At 44.0% G+C, this 14555-nt stretch overlaps 1 protein-coding gene across 1 annotated transcript; it reads right to left on the bottom strand.

The window, feature by feature from the left end:
- Positions 1 to 124: 124 nt before the first annotated feature.
- On the bottom strand, positions 125 to 13858 carry LOC306926120 (small ribosomal subunit protein uS3-like; the record flags this gene model as incomplete). The annotated part of the gene is made up of 3 exons (XM_079505380.1): positions 125 to 182; positions 1397 to 1709; positions 13141 to 13858. The coding sequence occupies 3 exons, from the start codon at positions 13856 to 13858 to the stop codon at positions 125 to 127; spliced, it is 1089 nt and encodes a 362-aa protein (XP_079361506.1).
- Positions 13859 to 14555: the final 697 nt, after the last annotated feature.

Genomic DNA, 14555 nt, shown 5'->3' with positions numbered 1-14555 from the left:
TGCTCAATTTCACAGGCTGCACTATGTTCATATTTCAACCTAATATGCGCACGACCGCACACATTCGTGTAATACGTATTGTCACTTTGTGGTTGAGTATAGGAAAATGCAAAAACACATTATCTCAACCGTTATTGAGAGTCATTCTCAGTGTCAGCGTCGCTAACAGCTTGCCAGCTTGCCTGGGGCAAGTGTGGCACATGCCAACACGCACACACCTGTCCACACTGACTACATCACATGGGAATGAATATTAATGCCTGCTCTTTTCTCGGTCATTCTCTCATGTCTGTTCTTCTTCCTTATCCTTTCTCTTCTCCTTCCCTCCATCGTGCCTCTGTGTTACTCTCTCTGTCCCACTCTCCCCGGAGCTGTGCACCCACCCAGCATAGCATCTGCATCTTCAAATACTGTAAGCTTTTATGCTCTTAGAGAGCGGCAAAGGCACGAATGTTTTTGGGAATAAATGTGTTGGATTATGTGTATGAATTATTACTGCGTGTTTGGTGATGAGGTACAGCAACACTGAGTGCTCTGCAGTTCGTCCGAACTATAGTGTTGATTTTGTTGACTAAAACTATGACGAAGAATGTTCGTCGACTACCTTTTTCACTGAGGTAAACCGAATAAAAAGAAAACAATAACTAAGGTATGATGACTAAAACTATGACTAAGTATATTGACAAGTTTGTCAACAAATAAAAACTACAATAAACTACGACATGTTTGGTATCTGTGGTCAAATAGGGCAGAGTGGCCTTCCCTGAGGATTCAGAGAGACAGTGGACAGCAATTTACAATACAAACAACTCTGGTTAACAAACTGCCCTCCCTCCCCACTCTGGGCGTTTTGGTGTAGAGCACATCAAAGCTTTAGACAATTTTAAACTGGTAATGGTAACAACTGATGAGGATATTGTAACATGGGCCCCCAAATAATTGGCAATTAAGCTCTAAGATTAAGCTGTAAGATTGTAATGTAATGTAACATTAAAATTACAAAAATAATGTAAAAGCAAATGGCATGTTTTTTTTTAACCTTGAAAATGTACTTTTCGTTGTGATACCAATGAATAATTAACTTCAAGTCCACTGTAGCCAATATAGTTTATTATATGAATGCCTCTGAATGTGTTTCACAATGGAGACACTCTGAAATGATGGCACCATTAAACACGTGGATTACATTTCATGTACTTTTATTGTGGAGACTCGGTACAAGTTAGTGGGTTGAGTCACACATTCCACTCAACAAGATGTTTGTGTACGGAGTACACACACAGAAGGTAATGCACTACCAGTAGAACATGGATAGTCACACCACTGATCTGAGTTACTGTAACAGGGTGTGTAAGCACAGGTTTTACTTGTACCACCGTTTGGAAAACCACTATACCACGTGGTGTAGTTCACATTGGAGCCATCAGACCACACCCATCCACCCTCCACATAGTAATCATTCAGTCCAATCCAGGTCCCATGTCCCGTTTGTTGATAGTTCTGGATTAGGGTTTGGACAAAGCTGTTCTCCTCTTTGCTGTGGATGGACACCAGGTGGCCATCTTCAGACCGGCAGTGCTTCTCTGCGTCGTTCCAGGTCGTGTGTGTAGGTACGTACTTGTAGCAGCGGCCGTTGAAGCTGAACCAGAACATTGGACAGTTCCCACGCTCCAGCTTCACCTCAGCAGAGGGACTGGTGTGCACGGTGCCTATATACACACACACGCGAAAAGAAAAACAGATAAGTAAACATATCAAAATAAATCTAAGATATCAACAAATATACACAAAAGTATATATATACAAAAGTATATAATATAATATATATACACAAGTAGCAGGTACTGTACAGTATGTATAGGCTACAAGAGGTTAGACATACGCTGCAACCATATGGCCTTATATGGAACCATGGTAGTGGTTATTTATAGTTAGGAACCAAATGGACCCTTACAGTTCTGTGTCTCTGAGTGTATCAGAGTTAAATTAACACTTTTACAGTGATTAGATTTAGAGATAAAAGGCTTGCGTGAAGTGGGGGGCTAATGTATTTCAAACTGGGGTCCTTAAAACCATATTATGGAAGGAAGCATACGGAAGGACGGACGGACACACACACACACACACACACGAACGGAGTGCAAAACATACTCTCTCCCCATGCCTTCGGCCTGGTGGAGACAACAATAGAAAAGCAATTGTATTACCTAGTACCATGAGGCCCAGAAAGCCCAAGAGTTGAGGACTCAGCAGCATGTCAGCCTGATGTGGTCTCTGTGTCCGTGGAGCTTGGGTCAGCGGTCTCCTTGAAGGGTGGTGTGTTGCTGTCTGTGACTGTGTCTGTCTTTATATGTGCCCAGACACCCTCGTGTTATGACACATTAGCAGGTGTGGAGTTCACACACACATCATCAGGTCAGGTCAGGTCAGGTGTAAACCCCATATGTCCAAAACTCTTAATTTTCAAGATTAAAAAAAAAGAAGCATATCTGCAATGCGTTTTGAGCTTGTATATCTGCTATGTTTTGCTACTTTTGTATGACCGCTGTAGTATGATCAAGGAGGGCATTCATTTATGATTTATTTTGTAAGTTAAAATATGGAGATAAGAGGGTTCTGCCCGACAGCAACGATACTCATTTCACCCACCTTTGCGTGTGCGTGCACACACACACACACACACACACACACACACACACACACACACACACACACACACACACACACACACACACACACACACACACACACACACACACACACACACACACACACACAGTACAGTACAGTACAGTACAGTACAGTACAGTACAGTACAGTACAGTACAGTACAGTACAGTACAGTACAGACGGCTCTGATCTTTTTCAAACACTCACTCGTAGTTTTGTTGTCCTATTATACAATGTTGCAATGATGCTGAAAAGATTCATGAGATTCAATAATTATTTGGCAGTATGTTCAGTGAAATGTTGGTGAAAGTAAAACAAAAGTACCGTATTGTCCCCGAATATAATACGACTCTGATTATAAGAAAAAGAGCAAATCAAATAGTCAAATAGTCTAGTCCCCGATTATAATACAACCCTGTTTTTTAGGATATTTCCATTGGAAAAAAACATATTATATATATATTCAGGCCAATACGGTACTTTTTCCACCACTGCCTATTCATGTTAACTATAACTGTGTGGCAACTCCTTGACAATCAGCTGTGCTTTAGATCACTGGTTACATAACACCAGGAACAGGTTCCAGAGCAGCCTGCGGGTGATTATTGTTCACCAAGGGAGGAGGAGGAGGAGGATACTGCTTCCACTGGCCAATAAGACCACACTATACTAGGAGGAGGATGCTGCTTCCACTGGCCAATAAGACCACACTATACTAGGAGGAGGATGCTGCTTCCACTGGCCAACAAGACCACACTATAAAAAGAGTGTGCAGTGTGTGTGTGTGTGTGTGTGTGTGCGTGCGTGCGTGCGTGCGTGTGTGCGTGCGTGCGTGCGTGCGTGCGTGCGTGATCGGTTAGACCTGATAATGAATTACATGACTAGAGGAGAGGTGAGGTGTTAAGGGGGAAGCAGAGGAGTTAAGGTGAGGTGTTAAGGTGAGGAGTTAAGGTGAGGTGTTAAGGGGGAAGCAGAGGAGGGATGACACAGCCAGGTCATTCTGGGCCAATATAGGAATAGATGAGAATCATTTAACTCTGAGAGAGTAAATAAAGACATAATTCAGCCCCTGATCGATACCTGCACTCAGTTGAATGGGCATACATTGGCATTTTGGAAAGAAGAAGAACTTGGGCCACTTCCATACTTTCGTGTTGCCGATGATACTAATGAAGGCTCTGTTCCATTCTGGATCCATACCAATTAACACAGCACTGTACTTACTTACACCTGCATTGTGCAATATGCAACCCCTAGTGACAAACAAGGGGAATGACAACAACTACCAACAGTCATTAAGACATGCGAATCCCTTGACTCCTTCAAAACCGCTCTCAAAGGGCACCTAAGGATGGCTGCAATTCGAAACTGGCCCCCGTAAAATCTGAATCCCCCACCCACCCCTTTTCCCCCTCACTGTATATGTTTTTTTTCCCTTTTTACCTCCTATGATGATTTCCTGTTTTGACTATATAGTTGTGTATATTCGTACGTCTCTAAATGTTTTGATGAATTGAAAATGGTGGGCCCTATTGTAAACAAGTGTAATGCTTTATGGTGTCGTCCACTCACAGTTAAGTTTTTGTATTGAGTTGTACTTGAAATGTACTGTAATTCTGCAAACTGTTAAAAATAAATCAATCAAACAAGGTATTGCGTTTCAAAACAAGCTAGCCCTGCCCTTCCCCCACCTATAGCTGAAGCACTTTTTGTCTGTTGAATAAAACAATCTGGGTTTACTGGGCTGGATGCTGTTTCAGTTTTGCCATCATGTCAAAGTGACAGTAGTTTAAATGTATCTAGGAATTCAATTTGGCTATATTACTTTTTGTATGGATACTATGGACACAGATCATTGTGTCCATTCATGGAAGTACAGTTACAGTAGAATGTACGCAGCAGGCTACGTGGTTCCCAAACTTTTAGCCTGTGACAAAAAAGAGAAATTAGACATTCCCCCGGGATCCAAATGAGTGAAAATAGCAGATCTACAAACTTTCTTTTTTATTCAAGAAATTACTTAATATAATCACTAAAAACAAAATGTAGGAAACAAAAAATTAAGGGACCCATACAAATGTGTCTGTGACCCCCGAGTAGGCTATGGGAGAGATTGTGAGTGTGTTTCAATAGAAACCATAGGAAAACTAAAACTGGGACAGGTGGTGAGTGGTCTGTAGCATTATATTGCAATGGAATGCAATCATTTCAGGGCTTAAAAATATGTGACTAAATTTGACTGAGGGACTGCCATTGGATTTCTTTGAATTTTCGTTTTTTCATGTCATATGAAAGCAATGAATCATAGCTTCAAATTGACATATTGGTTGTTCAGTTTGACCCACCAGTTTTGGATATATGGCTTATAGAGTAATGTCTTGCAGAGAAACAGCGAGTTGAGAAAACAGGCTTGAAAGGTTCACTTCTGTGGTCTTTAACATTACACTACATGTTTAAGCATTTATTTCATATTTACATGTCGATTTCAGCTCTGACACTTATTTCAGACATGCTCTAGTATGTGAAGAGTCTGCCTGTGCTATTAACACATTTTGGGGAAAAAAAGAAGAAAAAAAAGGGTTTTCTCCTCTGGTGAAAAGATATAATTTGCGCGATGGCAGCCTCTCAGTCAAATCTGGTCACATATGTATCACACAGATGGAGTTCGCTGTCTCTCGCTTTTCACAATCAGGCTACAGTCTAACAGTCAACACAAAAAAATGATCTGCTTCAATTTATCAATTTGTAACACTAACTTCGAAAGTTATACAATGTAACAACATGGACCAGTAAATGAACACTGAGGATTTGACTGTGTAATGTTGCCCACTGAGCAGTTGTAAATTAAATGTTTCTTGTTGAATATGCCTAATCACTCGATCAGCCCACAGCTGTGCCCATCAATATATGAAACACTCAAAAATGCTCTGGGACATTTTTGTCTCGAACCGGAGCCAACCGGGGCGAAGGTTGCAATGGAAGCATGCCCAGCCAGAGCTCAGCTAGGGTCCCCAAGCAACAACGTTAGCTACCTATGAATAATGCAAAAACTAATCATTTAAAAAAAACATAACGTGTGCTAGCTACATATCGTTTGTCATCTTCAATAAAGTATCTTGAATAAAGTTCATAGCAGAGTAGTGCAGAATATTGTAACTCCAATATTAAGCTCAGTATTTGCTCAGGCAGTGACACGTCACAGCTATATTTCTATTTATCTTTCTAATTATGAGATTAGGTGCCGTCATTGCCAAGAGTTACAATCAAGTAGAACAAACAGTGTATGACAGAGAGAGAGACACAGACGGACGGACGGACGGCAGACACACACACACACACAGTCACACAGTCACACACACACACAGAAACACGCACGCATGTACGCGCACACACATACACACACACACACACACACACACACACACACACACACACACACACACACACACACACACACACACACACACACACACACACACACACACACACACACACAGGTATGGATATAAAGATAGGTGAAAGAGATTGGTGGAGGGGGCGGGGGCGGAGGGGGAGGGGGGGCAGTGTGAGCGAGAAAGAAAGTCCAGACAGACAGATGGATGGATGGATGAGGGATGGATGGAATAGAAGGGGAGGGGCAGACACCACAGCTGACAGCCAGACAGAGGCCTATTTGTCAGGGTTAATGGATTAGATAACCCCACGGGACATTCTACCTGCTGTCTACCAGGGATTCAATTTCATATGACAGCATTAATACTATAAACTGAGCACTGTGTTTAGAGGTACTGATGCTCTCCAGAGTAGGACTATATGGCAGTGTAGATAAAGCACTACAGAGACCTGACCCAACCCAAAGGAAGTGCTGTAGAGTGATAGATACAGTGCCAATATGCTTCGTTCATTTGTTGGTTAACACATTCCCCAGCAATGGGTCTCTGGCTGTCATTTGAAATCCAACACTTAACAAATGTACTGCTTCTGACGGAAGGTTCCGCCAGTTTGAATCCAACTGACAACTGCTTCTGGCGTTTTTTTGGCTTGGCCTTTCCTTCTTTAGCGAACCTAGACCGGATTGCGCAACAGTGCTGCCGTTCACCTCCCTTTATACAGGCTGACCAAAAAGCTGAATAACTCGAAATCTACGGAGCTCTCCATAAAAAAACGTGCGATGTTCGGAGGTCTTTGCTGATTATCCGGTGATCTAGGAACATTGGCACTTTCTAGAACAACTTAACAAGGATGGCTTCATTTTAGCTCGCTAGCATTGACGCTATTTATTTAGCATCTAAGATGGCCGCCGAAACAGGATATGAGTCCAGTGTGTGTTACACTAGAAACGGCTCGGTAGCCGTCCAGCAGTCCAGAAGTAGCCTATTCAATCAATGAATCAAGCGATGTGTTTGGCCACTGACCACGTTGTTTTCGTGTTGTTCCATGTTGTTTTTTCTCTGTCAATAAGAAAGAGAGACAGAAAAAAAATCCAAGTGCGTCCGTGGTGTTGTTGCTTTCCCTTGTGCGATGAGATACAGAAAAGGGCTCTTTTACTTTCACTTTCAACACGGAGCGACAGACTGAAAATGGTAAATCGTTAACTTATTTCTTTTCGTCCCCAACTTTAAGTAATCTTACAATTGTGGCCCCCTCCCTAATCTACTTGAATACCCCTGCCATAGACCGTATGCGCGTGACAGGCACGCTTAACAACGAAAGGCATCGTATGAATTGTAGGAACAGAGAAAGGCCAAAACAGACAAAGGGAATCATCTCTGTCAGTCAATATGGATTCATTGTATCATACATTTTGTAGTTTCTAGTATAGACTATGATAATCATCAGCAATGAACTGAAATGTACAATCAACTGTGTGACAGTGGGGTCCATATTCAACCATTCACACACTGATGGCAGAGGAAACCAATGAAGGCACTGATCTGCTCATCGGGACAGTTAGGGGTAAAATTATAATTATTGCTCAAGGACACTTTGATGCTAAGCCAAGGAACCATGGATCGAACAGAGAACCTTCCAATATCCCAAGCGGCTGCTCTGCCTCTTGAGCCTGAGACACATGTGGTATTCTTATGGGTTCTTCTCTGGACAGTGGGGTGTGTACTGTTTATGGAGGGAGGCCTATAGCACTGTGGGTGTGCTACAGTTGAGCAGCTACTGATCAATAGCCACCGTGGTCCGTGATCAATAAAAGTGATCAGTCCTAAACAAGAAAGTGACAGCTAGAGGAGAGGAGAAAAACGGAGAAGTAGAAAGGTAATGAATGAATGTCTTCACTCACTCCGTTCTCTGTTCTGTTTTATTACGTTCTATCAACCTGCCATATTCTATTTATTTCCAACATAATGCTCCCAAGCCCAGCTCTCCTCTTTTCTTCTGCTCTCTTCTCAACACCCGGGCCGAGCAGCAGCTGTGCTGCGCCCACACTTTACAGATTGATTTGCCTTTCAATGTTGTGAGCATTCCAGCTGAGTGCTGCCTCCATTCCACTGTGCAGTCATAATGTTAATACAATTGCCAGAACCGCTGCAGCACAGACATACTTTATGGCTGAAGCAATGACTAGGGTTGTTATATCACAGCGAATTTAGCAAATGAGACGTCACAGCACTCTCCCTCCACTCCACCCACCCCAAAAAAAGAACTAATGAGAAGGGGTGGGTGGGTGAGGGGGATATGGATGGAGACTTGAGTAGATGGAGATAGGGGTAAAAAGATTCGGAATAAGTGTGAAATATGGAGAGAAGGGCGGGCAGACAGACAGAGATAGAGAGTGGAGAAGAAGCTGGTATGGCGTGTGACAGAGGAACGGATTTAGGCATGATGATGGGAGCTGAGATTAAATGGGACAGGATGGAGAGGAAGAAATAGAAATGTGGGGTCGGGTGTGACTGAAAATGAGTTAATTTATGGAGGCAAGTAAAAGGAGAATAAAGGGAAATGTGTGAAAGAGAGGGAGAGGGGGAAAGAGAGGGAGAGGGGGACAGAGAGAGAGAGAGAGAGCTGCAGAGCTTGACAAGCTGTGTGCTGCATGATCAGCAGAGCTATTTATAGAGCTATGGAAACAGGCAAAAGGAGAGATCAGCAGCACTGCAGAGATCTGGACACTTTACTGCCTGAAATAGCACAAGATTATACCTGACTCAGGTTATGTATTGTGTGTGTGTGTGTGTGTGTGTGTGTGTGTGTGTGTGTGTGTGTGTGTGTGTGTGTGTGTGTGTGTGTGTGTGTGTGTGTGTGTGTGTGTGTGTGTGTGTGTGTGTGTGCGTGTGCGTGCATACATGCGTGTGTGGCTTAATTAGTATAGATATAGAATGTAATACATTTCTGATCATTATTACTGCATAGCTGTCTTTCCCCCCTTCTCATTAACGTCTTGCTCCTCTCTTGCCGTCTGTAACATGCTCACGCGCACACGCACACACGCACACACACACGCACACGCAATGATTTCCCGCCATCTGTTCCATCTGTAAATCCATGACCATGCATTACACTATACGAGTACTACACCAGAAGAATAAGAACAAGCGTTTGCATCTTGTACCTCATGAATCATGAGCCTTTAGTTTAAAATGACTCCAGTTCAAACTGAAGTAATGCAAGGGAAGGACATAGGCCTACGTGAGGAAAAGGAGGTGAAACAGAAAGAATGGACGGAGAAAGACGACAATGCATGCTTGATCAACAGCCAGCAGAGCTGTGTTGCTCGACAGGATTGATGAAAATATAAAGCAACGCGTCTGAATTGAAAATACCGTTGTCGAGAGACAATGTGCAGAAATGGTCATGTGACAAAGTATAGATTAGCCTTCATAGAGCACCGAAGTCTGACGTCAATATCGGTAGAGAGCGCAAATCCACGGGGTCATGTACGTTTCACTCATATGGATATGAAGAGTCAACTGAGAGAAAACGCTATTGTTACTGCTGCTGAATTAGTTACATTTTTGCTAGAAACATGACTGTATCATAATGAGTGACTAATGAGTCACCTCCCTGACAATAACGCAGAGACAGCTTGTTTATTTTTGGACCACAATGCTTATATGAAACGATTTTAAGATGACCCCATATTATTCTCCATAGAGAAATTACTTCCGTGAACCAGACAGAACCAGGGGATGAGCGAGTGACGTCTGGACTTCGGCGCTCTATTAAGGCAATGAAAGGGACAGCCAGAATAAGAACGAAACACATACAGGGCCTTGCAAACGTGAAGCGAGGAACGCAGGCGTTGTTGCCTGGATCAACACAGGTCTCCTCCAGGTCTGTTGAAGAGGGGCGCATCAACGCAAGGGTAAAACAATAAGCTAAACAGAATCCAGGTCTGGTGAGTCACGGGCGTGTGCACGTAATGAGCACGCACGCAACAAATTCACGCGACCGTGCTCACGTAAATATGCTTGCGTTGTCGCAGGTCTCATTGAAAATGAACTATATGGGGCATTTTATCGCTTTAAGCTGAAAATAGAGACAGCTACAATAGACCATTTAAGTCTGATTTATACTTTGTCATACAGCTGTGTCGTCCACCGAAAATAACTGATTTACAACCTCCATGATGCGTTGCATTTGCAATGCCTTGTGAGCTTGTAAATCTGCTAATCTCGGTGCGACACAGCCGTGCGACAATTAGGCATTAGAGCCAGTAATGTGACAGTGATCGTGTGCTGCAATGTATTTATAGCTGAAGTCAATATAATACAACAGCACGCAGAGACCCTGAATGCCCTACTAATGCTGCTTCAAATGAGATACACTGGATTACATTACTGGATATTTTGACGAGCAGATTTGTGAGCAGAGGATCATTGGTTTCAATTTCATCATGATGGGGGTGTCATGATTTATGACCTTATGTGCTTGACCCAGTGGTAAAACACTATTGATGTACATGATGCGATGGTGATCAACGACTTTATCAGAGAGACTGAACGTCTGTCTACAATGATACTAATAATGGATTGCATTTTCATAGCGCTTTTCTATGCACTACGTGCTTACTCAAAGCGCTTTACAATGGTCCATTCATTCATACATTGGGATACGAGATGCATGTTCCGTTCCTGTTCATCCTTTTATCCTTGTTTATACGGACTAGACCGGTGCCCAGCTGTAGAGCACTGAGTCAGTAACGATGGATGTACCCGTGTCAGAGTACCCATTCCACTCATCTGTCTGTGTCCCTTTTATTCCCATATATGGAGATATAGTTTTCTGGATCTGTCTCTCTGTGTCCCAAATATGGAGTGTTGTGATGTCAGAACAGGTCAGCTCCATATATGGAGTATGGACCCTGGACAGGGGCGTCCAGATCCCGGGCAGAGGCCTTTTGTGGCGGTTCTGGACAACCGTGGGTCCGACCGCCTCGACACCGGGCACTGCACTCCCTGTGGGAAGCCGGTGGGGCGAACGGTTCTCGTGTTACGTGGATTACAGCTGTACAAACGTACAGACAGACGTACAGAGACGTGGTGGCGCTTTTATAGATAGATGCATGCAGCAATGTGTGGGAAATATAAGCTAATAGTATGATACACAGCAACATCTCTTTAGTAACTCTGAGAGTGTACTAAATGTAACAAAATGGACCCAAAATGGTCCAGGAAGGTTAGTGGACTACTGGAAATGAAGAATATAAGAAAGAAACAGAAAATAGCATAGTGTGCCGGCCAAACTAATGTCATGTGTATAGACTACAGAGTAGGTTGTATGAGGTAAATAGCTTTCCAAGGACAAACTGTATAAAGCCTTTGTTGTTTTCCTTTGAAAATATTTATGAGGGAAGGCATTGCATTTAAAGAATGACTCTTTGCCTTATCCCATCTCTTTCCATATAGAGGACAGATCTTCCCTCTACCCTCCACTATTTTTATTCAGCCTCTCTCTCTCTCACACACTCGCACGCACGCACGCACACACGCACGCACGCACGCACGCACGCACGCACCCCTCCACTCTGTTTCTTCCCCATTTCAAATGATTGCCTCTCCCCTATTTGTAGTCTCATCTCGCAGTATTTCGTCAGTAGGCTACCAAGGTCAGCTGAATGCTGTGAAAGCCCATCCTCTCATTACAGGAGAGAGAGGGATAGTCTGGTTACCTAACGTGAAATCACGTTTCAGCATTTCCTAATTCCCTGAGTCTCTGAGCTGACTGCCACGATGGGAGGCATTAGGAAACCCTATATTGAGGGGCGCTAGCCCTACCTATATTCAGCTATTAGTGTAGATTTTCGTGTTACACAAACATGAAATTCCCATTGACAATGAATGGAGAATTTACGTATGTGGACGAGTAAATCTGCTATTTTTGTCCTATACAAAGATTAAATTCCCATTGACAATGAATTGAGACTTTAAGTAACGTGTCTGAGCATAGACTATAGACATTTACATCATGATGATGTACGATGATAAGAGCGGCCCTCACTTCACACAGGTGTGTTTTGTCTTTTTTTCCTTTTTTTTAGCAGTGCTAACCACTCCACATGTGACTTTGTGTGTCTGGGTGTCTATGCAGCGGTGGCAGCGGTGGCCGAACGGATAGCGGCGCGGTCTTGATACCGGAAGGTTCCTAGTTCGAATCAGCCGTCCGACACGTTAAAATTACCACCGCTGAAGTGCCCTTGAACAAGGCATTGAACCACTACGATGAAATGTGTTCTATGAGCAGGGCCTGGCTGGAAACAAGTTCTTGAGCTTAGCCCAGATACCCTGGGTAAATATAGATTTCATTTCATTTCATTTCATTATTAGTTGGTAGCAGCACGGCGGGCCGCATGTTGTGATTTCGGATGATGCGGCAGCCAAGTCTATGGACATAAGTCTATATGTAGGTTACTGTAATGTTTGTTTAGGGTAGTTATGATGTAATTTTTTTCACTTTATTAATGTTTGATTAGGGAACTAAATAACAACATAGGATGTAATCTGGCTGATATAAATACCGCCCTCGCTGCACCCCTCACTTCACAAGTGTGATTTTTTACCCACTTTTTTTTTTCTTTTCTTTTTTGTATTGTATTGTTGTTTTGTTTTATTTTTTTTATTTGTACACATTAATACAAATAAACCTGTCTTTCCCCATCGGTGGGAATGGAGATCACCCTTTATGCATTGATAGCAGGTGTACCCCATGGGGCATGATGGGCACCTCAGGCTAGACCATTGGTTCTCAAAGCGGGGTCGGGGGACCGCCAGGAGTCCCTGGGGGGGAGGGGTTTCCAGGGGAATCCAGCAAAAGTAGTTAATATAGCATCGCTATCATTTGAACCACTTTATATCCATTTATAGGTTGACTATTCAAAAATAGAAGATCTACACGCTCACAACGAGTCACTTTGTGCGCTGCAAGCTTGTACATTCTGCCATTTCTGAAAATATTAGGAAGATATCGGAAAGGTTTGGAAACTTTTGACAAATATAATATCACTTTATCATATAATATCATGACCTGCAAACGTCTCAGAACCACTGGGGCGCTCTAGACCGAAGTTCTGCGAGATGGGCACGGTGGGCAGGGTCTCCTCCTTGGGCTCCAGGATGACCACGTGGTCGGGCAGGGGCTTCCGGGGCCCCGTCTTGCCGCTGGGGTCGTGCGGCTTCATGATCTTCACCTTGATGCCGAGCGAGCCCTGCCTCAGCAGCACGTGGCGCACCGCCTTGTCCACGTACTGGTTGACGGGGTCTCCGCTGTGGATCATCAGGCCGTCCGAGAACTTCATGGCCTTGGCCCGCTGGCCCCGCAGCTTCCCGGAGACCACCACCTCGCAGCCCTGGGCGCCGCTCTCCATGACAAAGCGCAGCACGCCGTAGCAGGCCCGGCGCACGGCCAGGCCGCCCAGCAGCTTGTAGCGCAGGGACTCAGCCTGCGCCACGGCGCACAGGCCGCGGGCGGGCACCTTCTCGGCGTAGAGCTCCACGCTGCCCTCCGCGAGGTTGAACCGCTTCTGGACGGCGGCCGTCAGCTCCCGGATGCGGCGGCCCCTCTCCCCCAGCACGCTCTGGGTCCTCGTGGCCTTCACGATGATCTCGGTCTTGGTCGGAGTGGCGCGCAGCTCCACACCCGCGTAGCCGTCCTCGGCCAGCTCGCGGGTCAGGAACTCGCCGAGCTCGGCCTTGAAGACGCCTTCTTGGACAAACTGCCTCTTCTTGTTCCCTGCCTGTTGCATCTTTATCCAAAATATAGGCTGTAGACAAAGTAAAGGTTCGGGTTGGTTCTTCGTGCTTTGAAAGGGAAAAATAATACTTGAGTTGAGATTTATATAGCGCTTGGGTCTGATGTCATGCTGATGTCATGCTGCCATGGTCAGCAATAATTGGGTGTGGGTGGAAACTACATATATGGTTATGGCTGAGCCATAGCGAACTCTGTATATAGTTTTGGACGTCATAGTCAGCTATATATGGTTATGTCTGAGACATAGTCAGATATGGTTATGTCTGAGTCATATAGTGACAGTGTGCTCTCTCTAAACAAACATTTAAAAAAATCACACCTGTGTGAAGTGAGGGGCGCTCTTATCATCATACGTCATCATAACGTAAAATAGACACTATGCCTATTTGCTCTATTTTACGTCATCTGACACTATGACATAAAATTCCCCATTCATTGACAATGGGAATGTAATGTTTGCGTAGGACAAAAATAGTGACTAAGCCGATTTGCTCAGACACTATGATGTAAAATTCTCCATTCATTGTCAAAGGGAATTTAATGTTTGTGTAGGACGGAAATCTACACAAATAGGTGAATATAGGGGCTAGAGCCCCTCAAAAAAGTCCATAGATTAGGATGCCACATGACGTAATTTCCGAAAGCCAGACGTTGGAGGGACAAAATGCCTGTTGCCTGTGATTGGTTGG

This window comes from Electrona antarctica, assembly GCF_951216825.1.
Source record: "Electrona antarctica genome assembly, chromosome: 7".
Classification (NCBI taxonomy): Eukaryota; Metazoa; Chordata; class Actinopteri; order Myctophiformes; family Myctophidae; genus Electrona; species Electrona antarctica.
The sequence above is the reverse complement of the archived record's forward strand: the minus strand, read 5'-3'. Positions and strand labels throughout refer to the sequence as shown.